This window comes from Parus major, chromosome 8, assembly GCF_001522545.3.
Source record: "Parus major isolate Abel chromosome 8, Parus_major1.1, whole genome shotgun sequence".
NCBI lineage: Eukaryota > Metazoa > Chordata > Aves > Passeriformes > Paridae > Parus > Parus major.
In genome coordinates this window covers 25,425,115-25,445,068 of record NC_031777.1, presented here as the reverse complement: position 1 = coordinate 25,445,068, position 19,954 = coordinate 25,425,115, and the positions used below count along the sequence as shown (strand labels likewise).

General features: G+C 42.2%; 1 protein-coding gene across 2 annotated transcripts in view; it reads left to right on the top strand.

Moving 5' to 3' along the window:
• Positions 1 to 382: 382 nt before the first annotated feature.
• RAB3B (RAB3B, member RAS oncogene family) overlaps positions 383 to 19,954 on the top strand; it is a 50,808-nt gene continuing 31,236 nt past the window's right edge. The window contains exons 1-3 of one of the 2 annotated variants that reach the window (XM_015636856.3): positions 411 to 463; positions 5,356 to 5,436; positions 10,674 to 10,901. In XM_015636856.3, the coding sequence (XP_015492342.1) occupies positions 5,416 to 5,436; positions 10,674 to 10,901 (249 nt within the window). In that variant the 5' untranslated portion in view covers positions 411 to 463; positions 5,356 to 5,415. Of the gene's footprint in view, positions 464 to 5,355; positions 5,437 to 10,673; positions 10,902 to 19,954 lie in introns of both variants that reach the window. The other variant, XM_015636857.3, reaches the window with a different exon arrangement.

Here is a 19,954-nt window from a genome sequence, read left to right as displayed (position 1 = left end):
ACCGCAGCCACTGCTTTTTGTCTTTTTTTTTGTCCTCTCAGCAGTAGAAATGTAGTGCCTGATGCCACAGAGGCCATCACCAGGCTTCAGAGTTGACAGTGCTTCTGAAGAGAATCCCAGCCCGTGCGGAAAGTGCGATAAGAACGGCAAGTTTGGGTTGTACCCGGGACGTTTTCCCGGCCCGGGGCGGCTCCAGGAGCGCCTGAGGCGATTCCCGCTCCCGCGCTCCCGTGGGCCCCCGCCCCCGCCGCGCTCCGCCCTCGGGGCCGCCCCAGGTACGGGCGGGGGGGGCGGCTCCCGCCACGCGAGCAGCGGCCGCGGGACCGCTCGGCTCGGCTCGGCTCGCTTCAGTTCGGCTCGGGTCCGCTCGGCTCGGCTCGCTTCAGTTCGGCTCGGGTCCGCTCGGCTCGGCTCGCTTCAGTTCGGCTCGGCTCGGCTCGGCTCCGCCGCTCCTCCGCCGCAGGTAAGAACCGCGGCCCCTCTGAGGGGGCTCCTCCCGCGCCGTCGGGGCTGCTTCCCCTCGAAGGTGGCGGGGAGGGGGCTGGCGGTGTTCCGTGCCTCCGGGACCCACAAACTCCTCCTCGCACCGAGCGTCCCCGGGCTCCGCGGGACGGGAGCCGGGGCGGGAAGCAGGAGGTGCCCGGCGGGTGAGCGCCGGGTGGGTGCTGCGCGCCCCGAGGTGTGGTGTAACGGGAAGCCCTCGGGAGCGGCGGGGCGGAGAGGGCGACAGCAGGTCCATCTCTAAAATAAACATTTCCCAGCAATGAGAGGCGATATAATATTGCCTTATCTCAAAAATACCCTCAGCCTCGCGGCGGGAGAGAGGGGCCTTCCCAGCTGTTCTCCAGCTGGTGCGTAACCCGCCCGTTCCCGTCTCCCCGGGCAGTGCCCGGCTCGGGGAGGGGAAACAGGTGACAATAACCCAAGTGCTCGGCGATGGAGCACTGCCGGGAAACGCGGCACCCGCTGTCGTCGTGGCTGCTCGGGGCAGGGCAGGGACCCGCTGCTGCCGGACTGCCCAGCCCTCCCGAGCCCTCACCGCAGAGCCGCTGCCCGGCCGAACAACGAGCGGACTCGCCCGTACCCACACTGCCCTTATAGCCCCGGGCAGCGAGCCCGCCGCACCAAGCCAAACGGATCCATCTTCTAATCTAGTTCACAAAAAGTATAAACTCTCCGGTTTGTCCAGCTTACATGCTGTACCAAACGCATGTTTGGTTTTTTTGCCGTGCATTCTGGGACGACGCGTTGGTTTTTCCCCGCTGTTTTCCCCGCTCTTGCCGGCAGTGTCGGTGATGCCCGCGGTCACAGCAGCCTGGGGGTCCGCAGCGGCATCGCCAGCACCGGCACGAGTGGCTCCACCTTTTTGCCTCCCAAGGTTCTGTCTCCACGCTGTCCTTTCCTTCTAACAAGCAACGACATGTTGTGTGCTTGTGCAGTGCATCAGGTTGATCTGACCTAAATTAAGTGTAACTTGTCAAAAAAGAAAAAAAAAGAGGGGGGGAAAATAATTTTAATGTGGATTTTCCCAGGTCCTGAGACAATATAAGACCGTGGTCTCAGAACATGCTTCTGTGAAATTCTTTGGTGGCAAATCTGGTTTTGACTTCTCCTGCTTTGTTACATCTCATCACTTACTCCTCACCCAGTGCTACATTCTCAGTTGTACAAATAATAGTTTGCAGGGCTTCAGAGTTGCTTGGATTAGCTCAAGGTCCAAAAAACATTCTCTTGTGAACGTTTGGGTTTTTTTTCCCCTCCAAATGTAAAAATGTCATTGGAACTATAATTTTGATCTGTGTGTTTGTAACTGTGCTCAGATCATGGGAGAACTGATATTGGGTTATAGAAGGCACAAAATTGAATCCATACACTGCTGTATGGAAGTGTGTAACTAAAAGGCTTTTATTTCCTGTTATTTGTGCTTGCTATTCTGGAGGTGGTTGTGTATGCATTTATTGGGACTTCACTGCCTTCAGGACAGTTTTATCAGAACAGTTTATTGTATCAGTCACAAGAGAGGCAAATGAATCAAATTAAAATAAAGCTTCTTTTGCAATTTTGACAAAATCGTGATGCCCTCTTTGCAATATATTTTCAGGTGACAAAGTGAGAAGACTTATCAGCTATAGGTTTTAGTAACAATAGTTCTTGTATGTAGCAAAGCAATGCATTTAGTATTTGTTAACAGGATGGTTGTCATGTAGTAGTTATGTTAGCTGTGTAGTTCAGACATGGTTTTTCCTACCTTCATTTTCCTATGTTTTCATGCAGCTCCACATTAAAATGTGCAGATTGCAGCATCACAATTCAGGGTCTTACATCACACTGGCTGGTTGTAGTGCCAGGGTAGGGCTCTTGTTTCCATTTGTCCCTCCCCATCAGGTACATGTGTATTCTTTGTTACTGGTTGGGCTGAAGAAATAGGTTTTTTTTGAGGCAGTTCTCCATGGCTAATGCTGAGAAATGTCCTGAACTGGTCATTTCAGGTATGCTTTTTGCTGTAAAAATGTATCTTGTGCTTCAGGTTCTGCATATTTAGTGAGCTCCTGCAAATGTGTGCTTAGCTTAGTGCAGTGGTGTTTGATATTTGAAATAAGCAATAAGATTTATGTTTGAAAGTATTAGCTCATTAAAAAATGGAAAGTGTGAGGGTGCTTGTTGTAATCCCAGTTAGCAGGTGGCTTACTTTGCAGCATGGGAGAACATCATAGCACAGAGAAATGAATTAACTTATTCATCACAGATTTTCTGCTTGGAAGAGGAGGATAAAAGGCAACAAATTAGACTTCTGCACTGCAGAGGCATCCTGAGCTGGCCCTGTCTCTGTGTAATTCTGGTTTCCAGGAGGTTTCTGCAAGACAATTCCAGTCCCTGGTCACTTGATTTGGTGAGGACAGCAGCTTGTTTTTACCTATAAATGAAAGGTTTTAGACCCAGTAATGCAGAAAAATCTGTATCTGTCTCCTGCTCATTGGTGGAGGAGTGTCTGTCTGAATCTGCATATGGCCTCACTCTAGCTCCAGACAGGGTAAGTGCCATCACATGCCTGAACTTCCCTTTTCTTCCACCACCGTGGAAGCACGGTCATGGCTTTTTCCATGGAGGGCTGTATCCCAGGGCAGAACGTAGCTGTGCCCTGCCTTCCATCTGGGGAAGGACCAGCAGGGACTCAAATGTGTTTTGTAGCAGAGCTGGTACAGGTTCATCTTGTGTGTTGCTCTGGGTGCTTTTATGTCACTGCTACTTCAGTGTATTCAGCAGTGAGGTGCTCGGAATTACTTCACTATTGCCAGTTCCTTCCTGAGAAAGAGAGGCAGAACTGCAGGGCTGGAGATCCCATGAGAAAGGGACTGAATTCCGGATTTCTGATGTCTTGGCCATCTCTGCACTGTTTGTGACAGGAAGGAAGGGCTTTGAAGATGGTGAGTTTTGTAACAGCCATCAGCCTTGTCAGTGTGCAGTGTTCTCTGGGACAGGGCTGAATTTGGGTCAGCCTAGGCTTACAGTTCTGTAGACCCAGAAATTGTCTGGCTCTGGGTTTCCAAAATTCAACAGAACATTCAGGGTACTGTGGAAGTCTCTGCATCCGCTCTTTATGGCATAGGGAAGATAAAAATCCCCTCTTCCTTTTGTCCTTTGGGAGAGAGCTGAGATAGGTTCAGTTAGTGGATCCCCTTTACCTGGGGAGATTTTTTTACTGTTAAATATTTTTCTCTGTATTTTCTGGAGGAGTGTGCTTGCCAACAGGCATGGAACCATGTGATAGTAAGCAAACACTCAACACTCATGGAAGAGAGTAGAAAAGCACAAACCTCTGTTTCTTAATTTTTTTTGTTGTTGTCATAATACTAGAGGGACTAATTTCTCCTTCCTGAGAATTTTATTGTGGCTCTAAAATGGACTTCGAAGATGTTGAATGTCATGCAGGAAATAGGAGGGGCATTGCTTGATGTTTGACTCAAGGAAATCTTTCTAACAACAGTCAAACCAAATGTAGTTGTAAAGTTAGATGGCAAAAAAGTAATACCTGCTGGATCTTGACTTGTGTTCCACACCCAGCAAGTTCTTAAAAACCCTTTAAAAGCTGTTTATAAAGCCTGTGATCCCAAATATAAATGGGTAATAAAAAGAAATAACCACTGACATTGCTTAGAGATTTTCATCCTTCAGTTGTCACGTGTATATTGAACTTTTTTGTAGCATGTAAATTCCAGAACAAATCCACTGCAAGCATCTTGTAAAGACTTCTGGAGTCATTAATAAATGAAATTTATTAAAGATGAAGTGTTCAAGATGAAGAGCTCACATTTTTAAAGTAATGAAAATACACTTTCTGTTTAGAGAGTTGAATTATTTTTGCTCTAGATCTGTCATTTAGATGACACCCCAAAGTCAAGTTCTGGAGGTTACTGAAGAGTGAGCCAGAGGCTGTCACAGGGAGCAGCTGTTGCAGAGGACAGGGCTGTAAGAGCTGGAGGAAATGTAACCGATACCGAAAAATGTGCAATACTTTGGGCAAGACCAAGCTGCTGTCGTGTTGCCAAGTGAGGTGATTGTCAATTGTGTGGATCCTGAGAAAGGATTTGTCTTTGATCCAAATTCTGGCCCAGAGTAGGTGGCTGCAGCCTGTTATTTACATAAGGTCCGAGTGTGCCCAGGTGTTTTGGCAGTCTCCACAAGGCAAGATAATGTAAGTCAGGATGACAAATGGTGCTGTACCCTGGCTTACTGGAGAGGAAATGCACCAGACACAAACTTGGCCTTTAGATTGTATTAGCCATGAAAAAAACCAACTATGTTCTGTTACATTTTTCTGCTCTAAATCTGGAATAATTATTACTTTAAGGCAGATATTTTTGTGTAGATGTGCTGTAAGTTGCTGATGTTTCCACGTCCTATTGCAGTTGTCTTTGCAGCGTGGTAGATTTCGATCCAGGCTTTGTGCAAAACACCCATGTGTACAGAGGGATCTCAGCTGCTTCTTGGTTCTGTTTACTTTGCTGCCTTTCTTCAGGAAATGTGTAATGATTCCTATCTAAGGTTTTCCATCCACTTGTGAGATTTATCTGGAACTTTAATTTTAAATTAATAAAGATAATCTCCCTCTAATAAACTTTAAACAGACGGCTTCAAATGTTTGCTGTTATCTTAATATCTGTCACTAACACAAGCCCTGTTTCTGTTCTCTTTGTACACTACAGGACTTTCCTCTTTACCTTCAATGGAGGAAGCTCAGACCTTACACAGCACTGTGTTCCCAGCCTAACCTGCCTATCCATTATTCCCTTACCTAATATTCTTATTATTCATCTTTATCATAATCATTGTAATCCTTTTGCTTCTACATCGCAGGTTCAACAGTGTGACCACTCTCTTGATTCATATACTCACAGCAAAGCCTTCATCTCTCTCATGGATTATAGATCTAAATTGGTAACTATCGCTTGCTTGCAATGTTTATTAGCAGTTATGTTAATTGCTCATACTCTGTTTTCTGCTTCTGATAAATCTCTCTTGTAGGAACAGCATTCGTATAAGAGTCTCTAAGGTCATGGCCTTATTTCCTTTATGAGCTTTATCCTTAGGACAGGACACATTGGCTGTAAAAGAATTCTGTTGTTTGGTAGAAATCTGGTTCAGAATTGAATTAATTTCTGAAAAAGAAAACAGTATTTATTCTCCAGTGACAGAGCGCATAAAGGAGTGAGGTTTTATAATAGAAAATTGACATAGATGTGTAATTTGTGAACTAGAATATTTTTAATGTAGATGCACTTTCCAATATTTTTTGTGGAAAAAATACACAAAGTATTAATGCTTTTGAGAAGAAGATATGTTGCACATTAGGAACACCTCTCATTTGTTACTGTAGAAATACAAAGGAGTGGTTTCACCCCATCCTCTCACCTGCCTAATTAAAGAAATTTGTGTTAGTGGATGATGATGAAACAGTTAAACCGTCACATTTAAGTTGTTACTGGTCCTACATAACTCAAATCTAGGAAATTACAGTTTTGGCTTTAAAAATGAAGCATATTAAATGATGTTTTTATTGCTAGAACTGCCTGGAAGTTGTAATGTAGAGAATACAGCGGTTCATAACAAGTTGAATTTGCCAGTGTGTCTTAGGGTATAGTTTGAAGTATTAGTTACATCAGTGTCACCAGGTTTCATGGTTAACTGGGATGACTAACAGCAGAAAAGGAGAGACTCCTTCCCAAATTCAGACTTCTTTCTCACACTGCTGTGAGAGAATGGGATGTAGAAACAGGATGTCTGTGAACACACCCATGTGGTTTTAATAAAGAGACATAAAACCTGCAAAGGTAATTGTTGGATTTCTATTTTTTCTTGTCTGTGAGAGGATAAAGAAGAACAGCCATCCATTAGTTTGTAGCCAAAACTGTAAGAGCTGGCAACACTAAAAGTCAACCTTAGCCTTTTCTTCTGGCAATAAATTAATGATGAGATACATCAGTTGATTTCTAGCCAACAGTTTAAACTTTTACTGAAGTTGGCTGTAGGCAAAAAATGATGCAAAGCAGGGGTTACATTGACCACTTTCAGTGATTCCTAAGAGCAGGAAGACTTTGATGTTTTGTTGCACTAGAAACCAGTTTGAGTCTTTACCATGATGCTGCTCACAAACTGAGGAGCAGAGCCGTGTGGATCCATCTGTGTGACACATTTCAGTGAGCTCTAAAAACAACAAAGGCTGGTTTCCAATGGAGGTGTCTTAGGGCAATAGGCTTTTTTCTTCTAAAATTCATTAGACCAAAATAGAAACTAAAGGCAGGAGAGAGAGCCACCTTGACCTAGGAATATATTCTTTGGTGGCTAATAAGCTCTGATTAAGATTTTATTGCTTTAGAGCATTTGCAGCATCCTGCTCTAATGTGGTTTCTTTGTCTAATAAAAGATGAGCTCACAGTGCAGGCTTTTTCCTCAACAGGGAAATAATAAGGTATCTCAGAGCTACAAAACTGCCTATTCCCACAAAACTAGTTGGAAGTGGTTGTGTTTAGACCTTGCTCCCATTGCTAATGCATGTGGGGAAAAAAGATTGTCAATATTAGTATGCTTTTACCTACAAAAAGGAGGGCTCCCCAGGCAAAGAACTAAATGATGCAAGGTCTCATGCCGAAGTGATCTCAAGGACAATCTGATTGGCAGCTTTTCCTTCTCTTGTGTAGTGGGTTTTATGTCCTGTAGCAAAACCTTTCCTGTATAAGTATTTTATTGAGGATTAGTCTAAGACAGTCAAAATGGAAACAGTCATGAGCTTCTCCTTTGCCCTCTGTGTGCCAGCTGTATTTGACCTGGTCTCCTGTAACAGAACCCTCCTTGGGCTGTGTGTTTGTGTGAAACAGCAGAGATGCTGCTCTGTTTGGAGCCATCCTAAATGAGCATCTGTGGCTGTGTTCTCAGGGAGCAGGGGTTACACTGCCAGCTAAATGGCCTTGGACCAAGGAGGGAGGACAGTCCCCTGGGAGCAATGGCTGTGTGAGCCTTCAGGTGATTTGGACAGGAGCTTCCTGACCTCAGCGTGTTGTCTCCATTTCCCTCTGCTGCAGAATCTCCTCCAGGTGCAGAGGGCCTGCAGGAGATGTGATTTTGTGGACCTTTCTCTCAGTAGCATAGCAACTGCTGCCACTTCCCACTGCTCTGTCCCCTCTGCTTGGCTCCCTCAGCCATGCAGGATCAGGAACTGAACCAACTTTACAAACAGCCCTGAAAAACAGGAGAAGCTGTGGGAGGACTTATTTTTAACTGGGATCTCTCTGTTCTCTGAACCAGCCCTCTGCAGGGTCCTCAGGGTTGACATGACTAGGGAGTGCTTGGAGCAGGAGTGAGACAACAGGTGGGGAAGAGAAAGGGAAGAGAGGAGGACCAGGAGTGAGGTCTGCTGTTCCCTGGCTTTGGGATTCAAGCACAAATTCAGGGCAGCCCTGTAAACACTTCCAGCCCAAGTGCTGGTGGAGCACAGCTTCAGTAATGATCTGCCATCAGAGAGATAATCAGAAATTAGTATGAAACTCCTTTCAGTTTCACTCCATTCACTAGAGAGGAAAGGGCAAAGTCCAGCTTAAGCAAGGGGATGGAGAAATTTTTCTTTAAAATTTTTGTGCTCTGACTGCCTCTGGTGATTCAAGGTGCTGACCTGCAGCATCTTCAGCCAGCACAGAGGCCAGCAAGGGTTGTGCTTCTATGACAACAGCCCCACGTTCTGGGCAAGTATCATTTGATCTTATTCTCTGTGTTGGGCTTCTAACAAAGCTGCTCAAGCTGGCCACATTCTGTAATTGCTTTTTCAGCTGAGATCTGAAAGTCACATTTGTAGCCAGGTACAATTCTGATTAGAGCAATCTAGGAGGGTTAATAGAGGCGGCAGTGCTTCAGTTGGAAGATCAGCTTGGAGTGTGTGGATGGGTTCTGGGAAGGCAGGGGTCGAAAGAAGATACTGATTCCTGTGTGATCAGTGCAATACATCTTTGTTAAAGGTCTGCCTCTGAATCTTTAAAAGACCAAGCTTCAAGTGATGAAGCTTTTTCACTATTTCAAGTGAAAAAGCTTCATCGTTCCTGTGTGTGTGGAATGGGGAAGTAGAGATTTAATTTTATTTTTTTTCCTTTAGCAAGTGCACAAGTGTTGTCAGTGGCATTTGTGGAGATTATACTGTGTATGGGGAAGATAAATTACTCAAATAGAAAATCTTCTGTTGTCCAGTGCGGTGATGGTACAAATCAGCTAGTCACCTGATTAATAATTTTTGCAGCTGAGATTTCTTAGGATAAGGAGGCAGTGAGTGCATTGGCCTGAGTGTCTGAATGGAAGTTAGTTAGATGTTGAATTCTTCATTTTAGAAATTCCTGCTGTGAATCACAACACATGGGTAGAAGAGCTGTTTTCTGATACACTAATGAGAAGTAAATTTGTGCTTGTGTTTTCTGGAGTGCTTGCAAAGGACTGTAGTCTTACTAAAGAGCAGCTGAAGTTCAGAAGAGTCTATCAGAATTTTACTGTATTCTACAGAGAAATACTTATGGGATGATTTTAATGGTTTCAGTGCAGCTGCTCACTATTGAGCTACTGATAAATTTCTTCAGAAACTGCCCTTGTGAATGCAATCTGTGAACAAAATGTCTGCTGCACCAGTCCTTTTCTGTGTGAGAAAGTTGCACATGTTTAATCAGAGATAAACCATTGTGCATATTGTACTGAAGTTCAAAGTAGGTTGCTTTTGGTTTGTTCCCCCTCTGTAGGAAATTTAAGTTAAATTATCTCATCCCTATATAAAATGCCTTGGGATAGCATTTTGTTGTATAGTTGTGGATTTTGAGCTGTTTGTTTTGGTTTTGTTTGAATTTGTGGGGTGTTGTTGCTGGTTTTTTTCAGTGAATGGGTGAAATCCTGTGTGCAGGTGAGAATAAGGAAGAAGGAAGGTATTTGGGCACAAATAGAGAATAGATATTGGAAGTCTGAGAGTAGATACCGGAATGAGTTTTGTTCCCAAAGGTGCTTATGAATTTGAGTTGAGAAAATTAACTTCTGTGGATGCTGGGTGAAGGAGAGACTTCTGTCACTGCTCAGTCCCCTCTGATTCTGCACACAAATAGCCCAGGCCCTGGTTTGGATGAGTAGCTGCTAATTAGACCTGTGCTGTCATTGCTCCCATTTGCCAGCTCTGTGACTGGTTATAAGGAGCCAAGACCTTTGCTTATTTGATGTGTGGTAGTTTCAAACAGCATGAGAGATTAAAAGTGTGGTATATATGTTAAAAGGTAAAGTTTCTTTCTCCTCCTCTGTTGTAATTTGGCTTGTGTAGTTGTGTTCTGTACAACCAGAGATGAAAAGTCAGTCTTACCTCCTTCCACCAAGTGTCTGAGCTGCCACATTAAGAGCCATGAGCAGCCCTAGCTGCTCTAGTGATTCATAGTCTGCTGTTGTTTTTTATTGATTCTGAATCAAAAAGGGATAATTTATCCATTCCAAATGCTGTCTGCACCCCTACGGAGCCCTCACATTTTATGCAGTGCTGTTTATTCCAATTGCAGTCTTAGGAGTAGATAGATGTAGGATGGATTCAAAGTTTCCAGCTCAAATTCCTGGGTTTTTTCATCTTTTCCCACAGCCTTTTTTTTCCTTCTGTAACTGTTGAGGATGGAACTTTTCTAAGGATAAAATACTGGTGGTGTGTGCACTAGAAATGTGAATTTTCCATAGAAGAAGTAAAAGCAATTGTTTAGGTTTATTTACCTTGGAAGCTGCTTGATGAATTGCATGGTTGGATGCACTGTCAAAGATTTTAGTTCTTGGTTGCAGTTTATTGGAGCAACAGGAGTGGCACCCTGCCACTGGAGTAAAGAATGCTGTTTCCCCAGGAGTATTTGAACAATCTGCAATAGCCATCTGTTATTCTGTTAAACACAAAGCAGTGCAACAGGTGGATTTCTTGGGTTTGGAAGTCTTACCAGCATGAGTGAACACTACACATTTAAAGCCAGGATTTAAAACAAGATTTCAAAGTGTGCTCCTCTTTAGTCAGCAGATACAGTGCTTATGACATTAGAAAGTGGAGAGATAACCTAAACATATGGTACACAGTTAAGGAAAACAAATGCTGAACTGCTCTTAAATCTGTTCTTTTTCCATGTTTGTCATTTCCTTAGATGGCTTCAGTAACAGACGCCAGATTCAGGCAGAAAGATACTTCAGACCAAAATTTTGATTACATGTTCAAGCTTCTGATCATTGGCAACAGCAGTGTGGGTAAAACATCCTTCCTCTTCAGATACGCCGACGACACCTTCACTCCGGCCTTTGTGAGCACAGTGGGAATCGACTTCAAGGTGAAAACAGTTTACAGGAATGACAAGAGGGTGAAGCTGCAGATTTGGGTAAGTGCCAGCATTTTCAAAGATGCTTTATATTAATCCCAGCAAAGGTGTGATGGTAAAAAAATAGCTTGTTTGGAAGTAGATTTTGGGATTGGTGTAGGTTTTGGTTGTACATAAGTTCTGTGTGGCTGGACCTTTGTGTCCCTGCAGTAAACTGAGTTCTCTTTGTGTTACTGTCTCACTCAGCTGGTCCTGATGTGCTTGAAGCAGCTGCTCTACATTTGAGTGAACTCTACACACAACTCATACTATCATTTTATGGCCTCTACATAACATATCTTCCTGTATCTTGTATCTTCCTGTAACTCATGTACCTGCTCAGCAGCCCATTTCTACTCAATTTCTGCCCCATCTAAGAGCTTAATCTTCTCATTGATTTACATTATAATTATAATTTATAATTCTTTAATAATTGCATTTTATTGTAAAATTACAGTAATCACATCTGGGTTTTTTATTATTGTGGGGATCTTGAATAGTGAGAATCTAAAATGAGGTGCTTTTTCTTTTTGTACTACAATTACATGATTCATTTTATTTCTGTGTTGCTGGGTACAATGTACAACAAATTATTTAATAAAAGATCCTTTTCATGTTGTAAAATCCTGACATTGAAACTAAGGTAGGCCACCTGATATGAAAGGGATTAATTTAATTCAGGGTTTTGGCAATAAAAATGTTCTTACTTCAGGCCATGTAGGCAACTAAAGATGATTTCCATTTAGTTGGTCTTTCTGAATTTTGGAATGTGAAATTTTCTAAGAAGTTGTTTAAAAGCAAGACAGGAAACATCTTAAAATATTAGAGTTTTTTTCAAAGATACTGTGATTAAAATGTATTGAGCAATAATCTTATTTAAATCTGTTAGAGGGCTATGGGGCAAAAAAAGGCTTTGATAACCTTAAACTTCTTATAAAAAGAGATGTCAGGTGATTCCTCAGAGGGTGCTATCCATAGGACCTGTAATATTGGAGTTACCAACATCACTGTTGATTTAACATTTATTTTTAATAAAAGGTACACCTAAGTGTTGGACAGTTTCCAGAGTAACTTGTGTTCTGTTCTTCTCTCATTGCATGGATCCCTGACATGAATCATGATTCAAGTACCTTAATAAAAACACAGTGTGCCTCTATCAAAACCACAGTATTTGAACTTGCTTGTCTCCTGCCTGTCCTGAGATCACATTTGTCATTTCAATGTGTTCTCCAGGCTCCATTAGCATACTAAAACTACGGGCTTGGCTCCTATGTGTAGGAAGAAGGAGTTTTCATACCAACCTATCTTCCAATTACTTTTTAAAATTATTTACAACTGCTGTTGAGTTTCTGGGAGTGTGTGGCTCTGTGGCTCCATTGAACCCTTTGCTCTGACTTACAATTTTCCATTTATGTTGACATTTTTTTCCATTGTGCTTCCCCTAAGCTTGGCATTAAGCCTTATCTGAATCAGGTTTAATGTGAAATTAAGTGAAGAAGGTAAAAGTGTTTGACTTAACCACTTCAAATATTTTTCTAAAATCCAGAGAAAAGCACTTCTAGGAACCTCTGATGTTGTCCACAGACCCAGGGTTTTTTCAGTTCAGGGGTGCTTGTGGAGCTCTGAAGGGAGCTTGGCTGTGGCAGACTGGAGGTGCTCAAGGGCTGTGCCAAATAACCTTGTTCTGTGTTCTGCAAGTCTCAGGGTGAGAGGGAAGTTATTACTGCCATGCTGTGATCCAGAGAGGTTTGTGATCTCCAACACAATGCGTGGGACTTTCTTTACATTACCTGTTGCCTGTGTTAAACAGCAGAACAGAATTTGGGTGCAGGACTGAGCTGCAGAGTCCTTTATTGTCTTAAAGCTCGGAATAATTCACACTGCTTCAAGGCCAAGCAGCTGCATGTAAAGACAGACAGCTTGTCAGTAAATGCCTCTCTGGTCTGACTCCTGGTTTTGTTTTTCTAGCAGAAGTTGATGAGCATTTTAAAGCCAGAGATCTTGCATTTGTGTTTGTGCTGAGTTTGAGGAAGTCTGTGTTTTGCAAATCAGAATTTGACAAGCTGTCACATGAGATGTTCAGAAGCAAGTGCTCCTCCGTTTGATTTTGGTGTCATTAATGGGCCTCTTGCTTTGTTGACATTAACGCCTCAATCACCCAAATTGATATTTTAATAATCAGTTGTGCTTGTGACTAAGCAGTCTGGGAAATGATCTGCTTTGAAAAAACTTGAAAGGAATAGCTCTTTAGCTTGAGAGGAGTGGGACATAGCAGAGATATTCATGATGTTTTTAAGGTAGAATGACAGCACTGCTGCTGCATATGGAAACAGTAAAATGGTTCAGAGAGTGGTTTACGAAATAACATTTTGGGTTTGTTTTTTTTTTTTTCCCTTTCTTTAAAGAGCTCCAAGATCAGTTGACTGTGTTTTAATTTCAAATATTTTCTATCTTGTTTAGGAATGGTGGTGTTGTGTTAATAGAATAAATTAACTTTATTGAGAACATTAATTTTGTAGTTGGATGAGGCGTAGTAATTTAATATCTAATTAAAAACATTATTTGCATAAGTATATTAATATGTTACATAGATATTTATATATCTACATAAATGCAATTCTTGGATTAGATTTTTTTTTTATGACACTCCCATCTGTGATAATACTTTCATATAAAGCGTATTTCTTATGACTGGGTTGTAAGGAGCCAATTTATAATCTCTCTGCATTTCTTGACCAATTTTTTTATTCCCAGAGTTGCTAATTACTGTTTGCTGGAGGAAAACTATTATATTTTCAGCTAGGTACGGTTTTTTATTATAAATAAATCTCAAAGGTAACATTATTATATTCTTAGCAAATGCAAACAGTTAATACTTAATGCAGACTTCAGGTTGCCTAGCAGCTAGAGAGGGCCACTTTGTCCAGATCCAGATGGAAGCAGGGTGAATGAATAAAAGTGATTTCAGTTTTAGGTAAGAGCAAGGTGAAATTTCTTTTTCTCTCTTCTGTGCATTGCTGGTGAGGAATAATGGTGCTGAAAATGACAGCAGAACTCCTGAGCAATGTAGCATTGAGGGGAGCTGCTGAGGGGCAGCCTCTGGCCCTTCCTGCTGGCCCAGTTTGGGTTCATTACATGAACTTTTTTCACAGCCACATAAATTAACTAATAGAAAATCATTGGCAGGGTCCAGTCCCAAACATTGCACGCCACCCAATACATACTTCGTGTGAATTTGGAATTTGATTGCATTTCCATTATACTTTTGTGCAGTACCCTACACAAGGGACTCTTAACATTGATGTGATTAATAATAAACATAACTAAATACAGGGTTTGGCAGCTGATCTTACAGTTGAAACTACTTTCCACCCCTCTTGTAAAAAGCAGCAGAGATTAAATTTAACTTCAGATTAAAAGGCAGAAAGGCTGTGATGTTCAGACAGAGGCAGTATATTTAGGCTGCAGTATGATTTTTCTTTTAAGGAGCTGTTTATCAGAATTAAACTGCTAGGATGAAGTTTTTTTTTTCTCATTAACAAAAATGTCTCGGTGTCTTAACTGCTGAAACCTATTGGGGTGTGGGATTAGCTGTTGTGGATGTCTGAAATGTGTTACAGCTCTCAGGCACAGCTGGGGAGAGGGTACAAAGCAACATTGCTCTGGATTTTTTGGATCTTTAAAAACAGAAATATGACAACTGCTAATTATATCGAGTGGCAGTTACCACTACAAAACAGAAAAGTGTAAACCAAAATAACCCTCCTGCTGTGGTAGCCATCCAGAAGGCAAATACACAGTGTTTTTAAAAGCTTTTTGTATCAGGCATCACCTGGATGACAGGATGATCTTGAGCAGCTCGCCTCTTAGGGAAGGCGTATAAGGAAGTAACACTGGCAACTGAGTTATTTTTTTTTTAATGTATTTTTTTGTATTTACAGGAGGTAAAATTAGAACACCATCATATTTGATTGTAAATTTTAATGTTAATTGCACACTTAACCAAAAGCTAATTATGCATTTCAGATGAGAGAGTCGTGTATTCCCAAGGCATCCTATTCCTGTCATGGTTTTGCCAAGTTCCTTGCAAGCGCTGACTTCAGGCTTGAATGCTTGCACAAAACTTGTTTCTAAAAAAAGAGATAATAAGGTTCAGTAATTAAATGTAGAGATGTGATAGTGATGGGTGTCTCTAAAGCACTAATGGGCCTGATTCTGCTTTTACAGGCTCACAGTTGTGAAGTCCTCTGATTTGCTGTTTAGATGAAGAATTAAAATGGAGAAATTCATGATAGTGAAAAGAACAGGTTGATCCTTGTAAGGGAGTCAAAGATTTCATTTTATTTGCAGCATTAAGGACTTGCTGGGTCCCAAGAATGAAAATCATTGTGGGTGAGTGGATGTAAAGCACTGCTTCTCATGCTAAAATACAATGCAGAATATTTGACTGGAGAAGAGATGCAATATCAGTGTCTGTAATTCAATTCCAAGGTCCTGGTTACATCTCAAGTAATAATACTTCTGCTTTGAGAAGAACTTGGTGCTCATGTCACTCTGAATGGGCTTTAAGATTTGAATTGCAAGGGTGATACAAAGGAGAGAAATAAAAACTTGACAAAAAAGACCCTGATGGGTCACTTACCCCCCACTCACTGTTGAATTTATTGAACAGCCTAAGCTTGCTGAGCAGGGCGTTGCTGTGTTTGCAGTCAGTTGACATGAAGGATTTATTTCTGTTTATAGTTAATCGCCTCAATCTCATTGTTATCTCATTATAACTCTGCATTACAGTGAAGGCCAAATTCTACTTCAGTCTAAGCTCTGATACCCCTGCAGTTATCCCTGCTGACAATACTGGATTTGCTCTCACTGCAAAGTGTGGTATCTCTCTTTGCGCTCCATCTTTACAGAGTTACTGACCCCTTGGAGGCCTTGTTTTGTACAACTCCAGTAAAATGAAACCTGTTGTGTTCAGAGGTACCAGGCTGTATCCAGGGGCAGTGGCAAGTGTGTGTTTGTTGATAAAGAGCTGTTGGTAGTTCAAAGGTTTGGACCTTTCCTAGCGAAAATGAGCCAATGCTGACTGTTTGTCCAGTAGAGGAAAAGCTGTACATGGGAAATTTCAAGGGAAATTATTCACTTGATGTAGTGAGGCAGTTAAGGTTTGAGAGGACAAATGAATTGCTGACCTCCCAACGTTTTGCATTTAATGCCTTTTTACCAGAAATTCAGGATAGATATTTTGTTGTCATTTCATATAAGTTCTTAGACTCATGTGCCTTGAAACCTTTTTGTGTTGTCCTTGTCTCATCAGAATCACCCTTATTATAATTTTTATAATTATTTATTCTTTTATAATATATAAATTATATATAAATTATATTTAAACCATAAATGGTAATAATTATTATAATTTCTTTCACAATTTTATCTTCTGCATAATGACTGGGTATATTCTATATTTAAATATGCTGGGTGGCACTGTGATCAGTTATGAGATAACAGTGGGTGGAATTTATGAGTTCTCATAGTGTTTGTCTCAAGTGAGCATGTACTTAAACTGTGTCACATTTGGTCGGATGAAAAAATGTAACTACTGTGCTTACTAATATTTATAACTTTCATGCATTGTGTTGTCTACTGCAGTGTCATGTTTATGCAACACTTGAATACTTGAATGGCTGATTTTAGAATTAAAAACAGGAATCCAAACCCCCCAAAACTGTACCCTATAGCACAACTGGAGTAACTAGGAATTTATCAGTGTGAACTTTGTGATTTATTTTCTGTTGTCCAGCTGTTCAACATCATCCTGATTCATGAAACAGCATGAACTGGGCTCCAGAGTAAGCACTGAATTTCTGTTTTCTGTTGCATTGGAGGCATTGGATTCTGCAGACAGAAGGAAACATTGGTAAGAAGTACCAGAAACTGGACAAAAAGACAGCACATTCCTGCAGTGTGGAGAGCTGGGAGGTCTCTGGTTTGCTGGTTAGGTTTTTCCATGTGCAGAACAATGTAATGTTTACCAGGTGATGCTGATCTCAACCCAGATTTCTGGTGAGCTCTTCTGGCTGCCCAGCAAACACTAATGAGGGTGACAAAGTAGGAAATGTAAATCCTGTTTGGGGTGAAATGTATCTTCCAATAGCAGCATAGTACCTTGTATTTTATGGCCAGGGGGTCTCTCCACTGCAGCCCAGAAGTGCACCCTAAGCATCCCAGTGTATCCTCCTCTGCTTCTGCCACAGTTTGGGCTTGCAGCATTGCTAAGATGTTCCTCCATCCATATGGAGCTGCCAGTCCCACATGCACACATCCCTGCTCAGCTGACACGTGGCATCCTGTGCTTCTGTTGTGCACTTGCATCTTGTTTGAAAATTCCTCTAGTATTGCCAGTTCTACTTTGGATCCATTTCTGTGCTAATCAGATACTCACTGCTTCACTACTAATTTGTGTTAGAAACTGAAACAGGAGGTGGCAGGAGTGTTTGAAACTTGGGGGGAGCAGGTGTAAGTGCAGCAGATAAACACTGTTATGAGCTGCTGTGCTTCATTAACTGAAGTACCTTCATGTGATATGACTCAAGTGATTAAACTTTGTGTATTACTCGAAGAAGGCTGGATGGTAGTATTTTCTCAGCCAGATTCTGGCTGTTTTGTCACTCTGACAAACTGATCCAGAGATCTGCAGCAGTGCTAGAGGATAAAGTCATGGCGAGAGAGCAGTGTGTGTGGATCCATGTGTGCATGTATGCTCCTGGTACTACCAGATTTTACTGTCCCTCTGCTTTCCTTTCAGCCAGAGCAATAAAACAGAACATACAGGGGACCTGTGCGCAGGATGTTTATGAGGCAGAACACTCACCCTACTGCTGTTTTTGCTTTTGCATGTGCTTACTCAAAGATTCACCTGCTGCTTGCCCTCTGTGGGTCCCTGCTCCCGTGGCAGTTGTGAAGTTGCTGCGTGTTCCAGTGCCATGGTAACTGCATCCTGCTCTGCTGCCTGCCAGCGGGCACCAGGCCTGCCCAGTTGTGAGAGGAAGCAAGAGCTCCAAGTGCCAAATTGTGGTAGACTGGCATGAATCAGCTTTGATAAGTCCAGATGAAGTCCTTTACCAAGGACTGCAAGTCTCTTTTTTTTTTGAGGGAAGAAAGAGAAAAAACTCCCATCAAATGTGTTTTGGTTTTATTTTTTTTTAAACTCTAAAAGGCTTGAAAATTGTTTTCATTGGAATTACCACCAAGTGCTAAATTGCTTTCTTGCTCTGCAGTTTAACCTCACACTACACACATTTCTGTAAGGTTGTGCCACTTTTCCCATCATTTTCTCTTGTCTCTGTGTTGTGCACCCTGGCTTGCTCTTGGAGAGGTTAGAGAGCACCTTTGCAAGCACTTTTGCACTAACTGCAAGGTGAGTTCTTGCAGAGTACTGTCATAACAACATTTAAAATCATGGAGTTGAGCCTAAGAGTGAGCAAGTAGAGCTGGGGAAAAGCGAGGAATTCTTGTTTGCTTTTTGCAGAAGAAATACTCTGACTGATAAAGCACACAGGTGCATCACTTAATTGCATAGAATAATAACACTGGAAATTTACAGTGTGCAAGGGTGTAATTAATGAATGCATTTTTCAAGTCTTTCCTGTGTGAGAGTGGAATGATGGACATAACTTCTATGCTTCTGTTAGCCTCTCTTGGCCCTCACTGGGTTGTAGAACCACCAGTGCTGTGAGGGCTGGTACTGTGAAGGCAGTGTAGTGAGACACTGAGGGGAGGCTGTCTGAAAGAAAGAAGATTGTGCTCAGTGAAGCAGGATGGGGCTTGCAACAAGCCTGGTTTAGCTAAAGCACAGCTTCAGCTGACTCTGCTGTGCCCCTTCCACCTCTGGAGTCCTGCCTCTGGCGGGTGGGGTCTGTGTAGACAACTCCACTGTGCAGTGCTGATGTGTCCTGAAGGGAGCAAGAGAGCACAGTGAAAACTGGGGCAAGACTTGTGTAGAACTGAAGTGAGACCATGGAAAGAAAAAATCCCAGTGGCTTTAGTGAATGCATTAATTACAGTGGAAAACAGCACCAAAGAGCAGTGCTGTGAACGCTGGCTTGCAAGCAGCAAGGAGTGGCCCTGAGCAGCAACCCCAGGAGGGCTGGAGAGGTGGAATTGCTGTCTCAGAAGTGTCAGTCTGTGTGACCTCCAGGGGGATTCCAGCCTTCCTGGGAGGTGCTTGGTGCCTGAGATGTGGAAGGGGGTATGCATTTGGCAAAGCTCTTCAGCCTGTTTTTATACACCCTTCCTCACCGAGCCCCCTCCCTAGGTTGTTTTCGTAAGTGTGAGAGTGAAGCATAGAAGAGACTTGAATGCATTGGCTGATTATGGGAACTTAGAGCTTCAGATGAGCAGTATTTCTGTATTGCTGCTCCTTCCGACTGCTGTGGTATAATTAGGCAACTGCTGCAAATCCACCATCCAAAACCACCTGTTTAAGGTGTCTTATCCTAGCTAAAATGATCTTCTCTTTTAGAAGGATGCCCTTCACCTTGGAAATAGCATGCAGAAAGAGTCACTACTGCAAACAAATGAGGTAAATCTGTGAGAACTGCTTAGTCCCTCTTGAATTTTTGGGGTATTGGAAGTATAAGAATAATAATTCCCTTCCACTTGCACGGGTTAACAATTTTAGGGGAAAGCAAATTCTTGCAAGTGAAGCATCTGCATGAAGTCCTCCTCTGTGATGTACTTTCTATTCTGAGTTGCATATACCACAGTAGCATGTTCAGAGCTGTGGCCACCATTCCAAAGTCTTGGAAATGTTTGAAATTATTTCAGCTTTTCTGCTAAAATTCTAATATAAATATGGATAGGAGCTACTTAGTATTCAAAATACTGCAAGAAATCTGAAGGGAACAAATACAGTAAAAATACACCATTGTCATGGCAAAACCTTGATTTCAATAATCTTTCACCTAAATCTGGAAGTGGTCTTGGTCTACAGGATTTACTGCTTTGACACAAAATTTCACTTGAGTGAGTGAGTAGAACTTGCAGAATCTGGCTGAAAGTTGGACACAGCAGCACCT